This window comes from Phyllostomus discolor, chromosome 7 (assembly GCF_004126475.2).
Source record: "Phyllostomus discolor isolate MPI-MPIP mPhyDis1 chromosome 7, mPhyDis1.pri.v3, whole genome shotgun sequence".
NCBI classification, from domain to species: domain Eukaryota; kingdom Metazoa; phylum Chordata; class Mammalia; order Chiroptera; family Phyllostomidae; genus Phyllostomus; species Phyllostomus discolor.
This window is the reverse complement of record NC_040909.2, coordinates 138,862,234-138,871,162: the sequence shown is the minus strand read 5'-3', so window position 1 is coordinate 138,871,162 and position 8,929 is coordinate 138,862,234. Positions and strand designations below refer to the sequence as shown.

The 8,929-nt window shown below is 71.4% G+C and overlaps 1 protein-coding gene across 5 annotated transcripts in view; it reads right to left on the bottom strand.

Moving 5' to 3' along the window:
* Positions 1-10: 10 nt before the first annotated feature.
* Positions 11-8,929, bottom strand: part of MROH1 (maestro heat like repeat family member 1) — a 42,593-nt gene continuing 33,674 nt past the window's right edge. For all 5 annotated transcript variants that reach the window (XM_028533700.2, XM_036031579.1, XM_036031581.1 and 2 more), the window contains 12 exons: positions 8,624-8,778; positions 6,034-6,199; positions 5,290-5,486; positions 3,057-3,194; positions 2,483-2,597; positions 2,052-2,198; positions 1,661-1,849; positions 1,144-1,299; positions 937-1,071; positions 759-861; positions 628-693; positions 11-201 (listed from right to left, as the gene is read on the bottom strand). In XM_028533700.2, coding sequence (XP_028389501.1) covers positions 116-201; positions 628-693; positions 759-861; positions 937-1,071; positions 1,144-1,299; positions 1,661-1,849; positions 2,052-2,198; positions 2,483-2,597; positions 3,057-3,194; positions 5,290-5,486; positions 6,034-6,199; positions 8,624-8,778 — 1,653 coding nt within the window. In that variant the 3' untranslated portion in view covers positions 11-115. The remainder of the gene's footprint in view (positions 202-627; positions 694-758; positions 862-936; positions 1,072-1,143; positions 1,300-1,660; positions 1,850-2,051; positions 2,199-2,482; positions 2,598-3,056; positions 3,195-5,289; positions 5,487-6,033; positions 6,200-8,623; positions 8,779-8,929) is intronic.

Here is an 8,929-nt window from a genome sequence, read left to right as displayed (position 1 = left end):
CCAAGGCATCGCAGCCCCTCGCCTGCTGAGGCGGGAACGGCTTTATTGGGAGCAGGGAGGGGGCACAGGCTGCCCTGCGCTGGTCGGTGCTGCCTGGGGGGCACGTGCAGGAGCCTCAGGCGAACTTCACCAGGCGGCCCAGGGTCTCGGCAGCCTTCCCGCGCACCGCGGGGGCGGGGTCCTTGAGCAGGAGCTGCAGCGCTGCGGGACAGGGGGTGACTCCGTGGCCCGTCGGAGCTGACGCTGGGCCAGGCCCCCACGCACAGCTGCACTGGGGCCCGTCCCACCCCCTCCTGGCACAGGAAGCAGGGCCTGGGCCCTGGAGCCACTCCCCACCCTGCGCGTGGGGCTGCCGCTCGCCCACCGCCCTCCTGCAGCAGGCCGCTGCTGGGAGGGCTCGGGAGCCAACGGAAAGATAGTTTTTCCTTTTTTAGTGTTTTTTAAGCTCTTTTGGAACAGTTAAGAAGTTTCCGTGAATTACTAGAGACGATGAGGTCACCAGTGACAGGGAAAAAATCCTTGAAATCCAGGAAAATCACTTAGTCTCCCCCTGGTGCCCACAGGGTCAGCAGGAACCCCGTGCAGCCCAACAGGTGGGGGGGTGGGGGGGGGGACGGCGCTGCTAACCCGCAGTGAGCTCCTCCAGGTCCACCTGCGGCCGATGCTGGGGCTCCGCGTGCAGCACCAGGAACCCTGCAGGCGAGGCTCCGGTCAGGGTGAGGGCCCGCCGGGCGGCGGGGGGCGAGGGGGGCACTCACCCGTGAGCATGGGGGCCGCGGCGCGGACGTCCTCCCAGCTGCTCTTGAAGTAGAACAGGCTGGTGCTCGCCAGGCGGCCCAGCAGGTCCGGGAAGTGGCGCATCTGTGGAGACCCCGGCTAGTCACGTGCACCCCGTGCTGGCCACGCCCCCCGCACGCCGCCGCCACGCCCCCTCACCAGGTGCTTGCAGGTGGTGTTGAGGAACTCCCCAAAGTGCAGGCCTCGGCCCTCCTGCAGGTGCTTCTGGAAGGCAGCCGCCAGCTCCTCACACTCCAGGTTGGGGCCACACATGCGCAGCGCGAACCTGCAGGCCTGCGGCGCGGAGGCTCAGGCCCTCGGCCCCGGGCCCCCGCGGGCTCGCCCAGCCCCCGACCCACTACTCACATCAGCCACGGGGGCTTGGGGGTCCCGCAGGTGCAGGAGCAGGGGCACCAGCCCACCCACCACCTGCTCCAGGAAGACGTCCTCGCAGTCCCCATGGCAGGCCTTGTTGAGGTGCCCGAAGAGGCGGATGGACACAGAGCGGAACTCCATCTTTTCCTGGGGGGGGGGGGGGGGGGCGGGGCGCAGACGTCACCCCACAGGGTGCTCCCCCGCCCGCCCCGCCGCTGACACTCGGCCCCAGTCTCCTTCCCCGCGGGTCCTCGTGCCCTGGGCCCCGGGAACGGTCCCTGGAGCAGCGGTAGGCATGCTGGTGGGAAGGGTCAGGGGTTGGGGGCCCCCTCAGGCCCACTCCCTACCCTGAAGGGCCCACCTGGGAGCTCAGGGGAGGGAGCCACGGTGACCACACGTGGCCCCTGGGGCCTGGGGAGCCGGGGAGCGGGCGGCAGGGCAGGGGCTGAGGCTCGGAGAAGAGGGGGCGAGGTGAGGCGGCAGGCCCCGCCCCCCCAGGCCGGCCTACACTGTCGAAGAAGGGCCGGATGCGGATGGCCGTGTGCAGCAGCACCGCGCGCAGGTCCCAGGGCTCCACCAGGCCCAGCAGCTTCACCAGGCCCGCCATGGCCTCCAGAGCCACCAGGCCGTGGGGGTCGTCCCCGTCGTCCAGCCCGCTGATCATGGCTGTCAGGAGCTGAGGGCCGTGGGCCCGCACCTGGGGAAGGCCCGCACTCAGCTGTGTCCCCGGCTCACCCAGCCCTGAGGCCTGTCACGGGGCGTCACAGCACGACCCGCCCAGCCCTGCCCTGCGTGCTCGCCAGGCGACCCCTGCCCCCACACCACACCTTCGGGGCCTCCCAGCCACGGCTCCACTGCCCTCGCGGTCAGGGCCCCAGAGGGGCTGGCCGGCAGCTGACCTTGTCCGGGGAGCCTGAGGCGACGTTGGCCAGGCCTCGGAGCACCTGCCGCCGCACACTGGCGCTCGGGTCCTTCTGCCGGGCCGCCAGGTTGTCCAGCAGCGACTCCAGGAGCAGCAGGTCATTTACCACGTTGCTGCTGAGCAGCTGTGGGTGGAGGCGCTGTGACCGCCCGCCCGCCCACCAGGGGTCGCCCGCCCGGCCAGCCCCCCTCACCACTCCGCACTGCACACCGGGGCAGCGGCGTCCCAGGCCAGCTGAAGGCCAGGCTGGGCTCGTGGCCTATCCCCCCTCCCCCCACTTCTGCCCCATCCCAGGCCTGCCGCAGGCGCCCTCCACAGGGCACAGAGCAGGGGGGTCGCCGGGCATGGCCCAGGGGCCTGTGCGCTTGGTGGTGGCCCCGGTAGCAGCCCAGAGCAGGCAGCGCCCACCTCGGCCAGGAAGGCTGTGGAGGTGACCCTCTGGACTTCGTACACGCTGCTGTGGGCGCCCAGGAGCGCCTTCGTCACCAGGGGCAGGCGGGGGCCCGCGAACTTCGCCATGGCGCTGGGGAAGGAAGCCGCTCGGAGCCCGTCCTGGGCCAACCCCTCCACAGAGCAGGGGGGGGCACCTCCCCTCCCGCTCTGCACACCAGCACCCTCTGCCCGTGAGCCTGTGCCCAGCTGCCAGGCTTGGCACGCCCTCCCCGTCAGGTGCACCCTCCCAACTCACCTTGCCAGTCCTCCTTCGAGGGGCCACCTCTCCCCACCCCCACCCCCGCCCCTGGACAGTCAACCCCACCCAAGGGGTACAGCTCCCTTCGAGCCCCCACCCCACCTTCCACACGCCGGACCGTGGCCCAAGCCGGCCCTCGCCAGCCCGCTTGCTCCCGGGCTGGGCCCACAACTCAGGAAGCTCTGCCTGCCCCCCCCCCCCCACATGCCCCTGGGCGTCCCTTGTCGGTGCCTTTCCTTGGGTCCCAGGGCACCTGGCCATCGCCTGAACAGCAGCCCCCACAGTGCCTACCTGGCCAGCCGGGTGACCCCGTCTTCGTGCCCTGCGGAGGTCCTCAGAGACGCCCAGCCCCCCGCCAGCTCCACGTGCTGCACCACGTCCTCGCTGCCGCCCCGGAGCAGCGCCGTCCTCAGAGCGTCCACCGCCGAGCTGTGGGGACGCGCAGCTCGGCCCCGGGCCCACGCACACACGCCCACGTCCCAGAGCTGTGCAGCCCACGCCGGCTGGCCGCCCCGGCGGGCAGCAGGCCCTCAGCTCGCCCTCCCCCGTGCTGGGCACAGCCAGGCGGCTACAGACCATCCCATGCCTGGTGGGCAGGGGAGCCGGCTCCCGTCCCGGGCCCAGGCCCTCTCCCCCCCCAAAGCCTGTTCCTGCCATGTGCACAGCCACAGCCGCCTGGGAGACCCCCACAGCCGTGCAGGAATGGACCTCAGGCAGGGCCCAGCCTATTCCCAGATATGCACCTGGCCCCTGTCAGGAAGTGCCCAGTTCTGTCCACCTGGGGGACGGCAGGTGTGGGCCTTGCTTGCTGCCCCGCCCAGAGCCCAGCGGGAGGGCCCAGGGCCCAGGGGACCCAGCTGGGATTCAGTGTCTGCCTCTCTCACTCGGGCGAACCCCCAGCTCAGACGGAGGCATTCAGGATGCGGTCTGGAGAGCAGCGTGGGCCCTGCACCCGGCAGAACCTTGCAGCACAGCCCGCAGCTCTGAGCCAGCACAACAGGGCCCACACAGGGCATCCCCTCACCTCCCCGACCTCCTCTGCCCTGCACAGCAGCAGCTCACACCAGCCCGAGGACCCCCAGGCGCCGTCCCAGGGAGTTCCTGGCCCAAGGCAGACACCTACCCGGGGGCAGCGTGCCTGCCTGGCCTCCCTCGGCCCATGGCGTGGACACAGCCCAGTGCACTCGGGCTGTCCCCTCCCCACAGCCGCTCTCACTGGGTGTCCATGGGGAGGACGCGCCCCCTCAGCAGCTCCCCCCAAGACAGAAAGCGCTATGGGCAGCTCCTGCTGTCCCCGGAGTCCAGTTGGGGCCCAGTCACTGGGGGTTGCCCTAACCAGCCACCACGGTCCCTGGGCAGATGACCTGGGCAGCCTCAAACCCTGCCGCGGGCGGACACCAGCACTCCAGGCGGCTGTGGGGTGCGGCCGGGGCCTGGGGGAGCGTGAGCAGCGTGAACAGTGAGGGTGCCTCCCCGGCCTGTCAGCTCGCTGCCCGGAATGTCTGTGGATGTGGCACTTGCAAGGGTCTGCCTCGCTGGCCGATGGCCTCCGTCGCAGCCAAGCCCTGGGCCTGGCTCTGCCCGCGTCCCAGCTCAGGGGTGGCGGCCCAGGGGCCCCTCGGGGGAGCGTGTGGCCTGCAGTCCCCGCGGCTCACGGCCCAGGGGCAGCATCCTGGCGCGCCAAGCCCAGGGCCCGTTGGGTTAGCATTCTCCGGTCTGTTCACATTTTCCACTTGGTCCGGGCAGGCCCTGGCCGCAGCTCCTGCCAGACTCCGCACGTTGGTCCTGCAGGGAGCAGCCCTGCAGCTGGGGGGCGGGGGGGCACTGTCCCCAGGCGTCCCAGCCATGGGGCACACCCAGCCTGAGACTTGGGGTGGAAAAGGGGTGACCTGGGCTGCCACTCAGGCTCCAGTGGCCCTGGGCTCACTGTGCTCACCCTGGTGCCCCAGGGACTAGGATGGGCAGGCAGACACCCAGGCTGCCGAAGCTCTGAGGCCCCACCCTCAGCAGGGGCGCTCCATCTCGCCTGGGCCCAGTCTTTTGCCAGGACCCAGCGCCTGCTGGGCTGCCTTCACAGGACTCCAGGGAGGACCGAGGCCCAGTGCCTGCCCAGGCCGGGGGCCGGGGGCCGGGGGCTGACCCGGGGCCTCAGGTCTCAGGGCAGGCGGGCAGGCCCCTGCTGAGTTTCTGTCTGGGGCGGGGTCAGAGGACAGGGCCACAAAGGTCAGTGCTGGCTCCCTGCAGGTCCTGCACACCAGACCTCGAACTTCTCTCCATGCCCCCACAGGGCCCCGCCTACCAGGGCCGCCCCAGCGTCCTGCAGCCGCCTCCCCCACACCCCGAACCCCACCTGCCTGGGGAGGTGAGGAGGGACGGCCCAGGAAAGCTGGGATCCCGGCAGGACAGTGCGCCCTCAGGCATCGCCGGGGGAAGGGCAGCTCCTGGCACAAACTCTTGCCCTGGCCCGGTGCACACGCAGTGCAGCCCGCTCACTTGGCAGCGCTGGGGCCGGGGGACCTGTTACCTGCAGGGATCCAGGGTCTTGGGGGCCGGAGCTGAGCTGGCGGCCCTCCGCTCCTTGGCCTGCAGGTTCCGGGGCAGCTGGACGCCCACGGTGCAGCTGACGCGCAGCAGCAGCCCCGCAAACAGCTGGGGGTAGAGCTGGAGCACCGCGGGCCCGGACGCGGGAGCAGACATGACCTCGTGCAGCGCACAGGTGGCCTGCGGACAGGGCCCACCTCAGGCTCGCCCCTTCCTCTGGAGCCACGTCTAAGGAGGGCGGCCGCTGCCAAGTCTGGGCCCTGCTTCCCAGGACCCAGATGAGCCCACAGCCAGCTGGCATGCCCCCGTGTGCCCTGGGGGTCTGCACTCCGGGGCAGTGAGGGGGACCCCTGAGGGGCCAGGGTGAGGGGCACAGTCCTGCCCAGCTGGGCCTTTGGGGGCAGGAGGGAGGCTCAGGGTGCACGTGGCCACCCGGGGATGGCCCCTGACCATCTGCTCTTGCCTCCTTAGCAGGCAGGAGGAGGGAATTCTCACAGCTGCTTTACTGCTGAGAGCGTTGCCAAGCTGGGTTTATTTTTTTTTCCGCAGGATGAAACAGAGTGGTCTCCCTTGGGGACCAACACCTGCAGGAACTTTACGAGGCTGGGCTCCAAGCTCACTGGCTCTGGGGCTCTAGGCGGCCGCCAGGTGCCTGCTGGGCGGCACCCAGGCCACCTGCGGGGCTGTCCTGCCGGTGGGGCGAAGGGAGCGCGGGGCCAGCACTCACCGCGAGGGGCAGCTGCGTGGCCACGCGGTCGGGGGAGCTGCTCAGCAGGAAGGCACGGCTCTCCTTGAAGGGCACGTCTCTGCTCATCTTCTCCAGGAGCAGGCCCAGGACCTGTGTGCTGACCCCGGGCTCCACGGCCAGGGCCCGCCACAGGGTGCAGGTGTGGCTGCAGCGGGGCGAGGGAGGTCAGCTCAAGGTGGTGACCCCCAGCTCCCACGTGCCCACCACCTCTGCTCCGGCCAGGTGGGAGACGGTGCCCAACCTGACCTCGGACCAGGGTTCACACCTCCCCTGAGCCCAGGGGCCCAAACGCGGAGGGCTTGCCTGCAGTGTGGGGCGGGGGGGGGGGGGGGGGGGGGGGCGGGGAGGGAGGCAGGCAGCGCCTACAAACCCCCTCCCAGAGCAGCGAGCAGCGCGTGGCCAGAGGCCGGGCGCACCGGCACACAGCCTGTGGGACGAGCAGGCGCAGCCGGCAGACGCCCAGGAAGCGGCGCAGCTCAGCGTCCGCGTCCGCACAGAGCGAAGCGACAAGCTGCCACGCCTGCCGCGTCCGGGACTCCAGAAGCGGACCCAGCAAATGAGGAAGAGCCGGCGGCCACCTCGGGGAGGCCATGCAGCGCCGCGCTCGGCAGACACGCGTGGGCGGCCTGGACAAGGCCGAGGAGAGAGACGGCGAACTGGAAGATGGAAGAAGAACCCGGCAGCACCCAGCGGGGGAGCGGCCGCGGTGGCAGCCAGAGGACGGAGCGGGGGGGGGGGGGGGGGGGGGGGGGGGGGGGGCGGGTCTACGGGCACCGCCCATCCGGAAGCAGAGGCGGAGCCTGAAGACAACGGGCTGAGACGCGGACTCAGACTCGGGCCAGGACGCCGCACGTCCCAGCGCCCTCGTGGGGCCGCGGACCGACCCGCGCGGGCGCGGGCCCGTGACAAGGGAACGAGCAGGGCGCACGGCATCCCCAGACAGGGCGCCGGCCGACTCCAGGAGCCAGAGGCGACGCGCCGTCTCCCACGCAGTGAGAGAAAACTCGCTCAACCAGAGCTCCAGGCGCCGCAGGAGAGCGGCACCAGATCAGTTCCAGGCACAACGAGCAGCGTTTCGGCGCAGCCCTTCAGGCCCGTCCTGGAGGACGCACTTCGAGTGGGGGGAGGGCGCGGGGGAGCACTGGCGGCCCTGGGACAGACACGCGCATCTGCTAGGACGGCGAGGACGCTCTGCAGGGCGGGGGGCGGCGGCAGCCCCTTGCGCACACCCCGGGCAGCTGCACCCGCTGCGGGGTCAGCGGGCGTCTGAGCACCACGCTCCTCGTGGACACCGAGACCTGGCCTCCCGTGATTTCCCGCCATGAGACGTCCTGCTCGTGGTTTTCTCCCACCACCGACAGGTGTGGGCCTGTTCTCCGCCCACAGGCCGTGCAAAACCAGGTGGCAGGTCACGCGTGGGCGGGGCCGCACAGGCAGACGCCGACCAGGACTGCCTGCTCCTGCTGCGGCGGGGGCGGTGCCCACAGGACGCCGAGAGGCCAGGCAGATGGGGTGGCTCCGCATGCCCCCGAAACAGCGCCCCACTGGGCTCCGCCATCGTGCCCCCAGAGTCCCCGCTGGCCCCGGTGACGGGGGCAGGTTTCTCGGTGAGCGGCACCCCGAGAAAACGGAAGCCGAGGGAGGAGCAGGGAGTTGGGCTGATGTGGGCGGACGCGGTTGCAGAAGGACCACCCAGGGGACCACCGTGGCACCGGGCCTGGGGCCCAGAGGGAGGGGGCGCACAGGGACGCCCCCTGCACACACGTGGCCATTTGTAGGGTGACCGCCGCAAGGGCAGAAGCAGAGTGTGTGGCTCCCACCACAGTAACTGAGCGGAAACAAGTCGGCTCTCGAGGAAGCCCCGTCAGCCTGCCGAGGAGACGGGCAAGGGCACAGGGAGAAGAGGCGGGCAGACGGGCACGAGGCCGGACCGGGCCCCGGTGCCACCGGGCCAGCAGCAGCACGCCGGCACTGAGGCCGGAGAGCGGCGCCCCCACCACGTGAGGACCGAGGATGCCGGCCGTGTCGTGGTGGCAGACGAGCCGCCCGCAGAGGGTCACCCAAGATGCGCCTCAACGCAGAGCGCGAGGTGACAGCCCGGGAGCTTGTGCGAAAGCACGGGGCAGCCCAGACGCGGCAGGCCCCCACCCGCAGCGCGGACAGCACAGACAGACAGCACAGGCAGGCTTGCGGCCAGGGCAACGGCCCCCTGGAGAGTGAGCGGCGGAGGGGAGGCAGTGCACAGGCAGGACGGGGCATGGCAGGAGCTCGGAGCTGGGAGTGGGACGTGGGGGCGGGGCCCTTTCCTGGCTCCCAGGGAGAGCCATGCCCCAGTGTCTGCCCACAGATGGCGGTGCTGCCTGCAGGGGACAGGCCAGGGGAAGCAGAGGGCACAGCCCACGACAGCGACCCAAGGGCTGGGGTGTCCCCCCCCCACCCCAGGGCCTGGGGTTCCCTTGGCTCCCCACGCAGAGAAGCAGAGCAGAGGCGGGAGGGGGGGCTGGGGGCACAGGGTACCACACCGGGGCAGGAGGGCCCCCCGCCCCCGCAGGCTGGCGGTGCCCGGTACCTGTCGAAGGGCAGGGGGCTGCCCAGGAGGCTGGACACCACGGCCGGGCAGTGCTGGGACGCCAGGATGTGCACGCTGTGCTGTGCGGCCTGCAGGACGTGCGCGTCCTGGGTGTCCTGCACCCTGCAGCGCAGCACACTCACAATCTCGGGCACCTGCGGGCGACAGGCACCGAGGTCAGGCCGGGGGCGGAGGGAAGCCCTGGGGAGTGCCCAGGCTGGGCGCCGTCCGTGCGGGGCTGCGGGAGGGGAGCCCCGGGGGCTGCAGCGCCTCTCGGCGCGGCCGGGGTGGGCATGCAGCACTGAG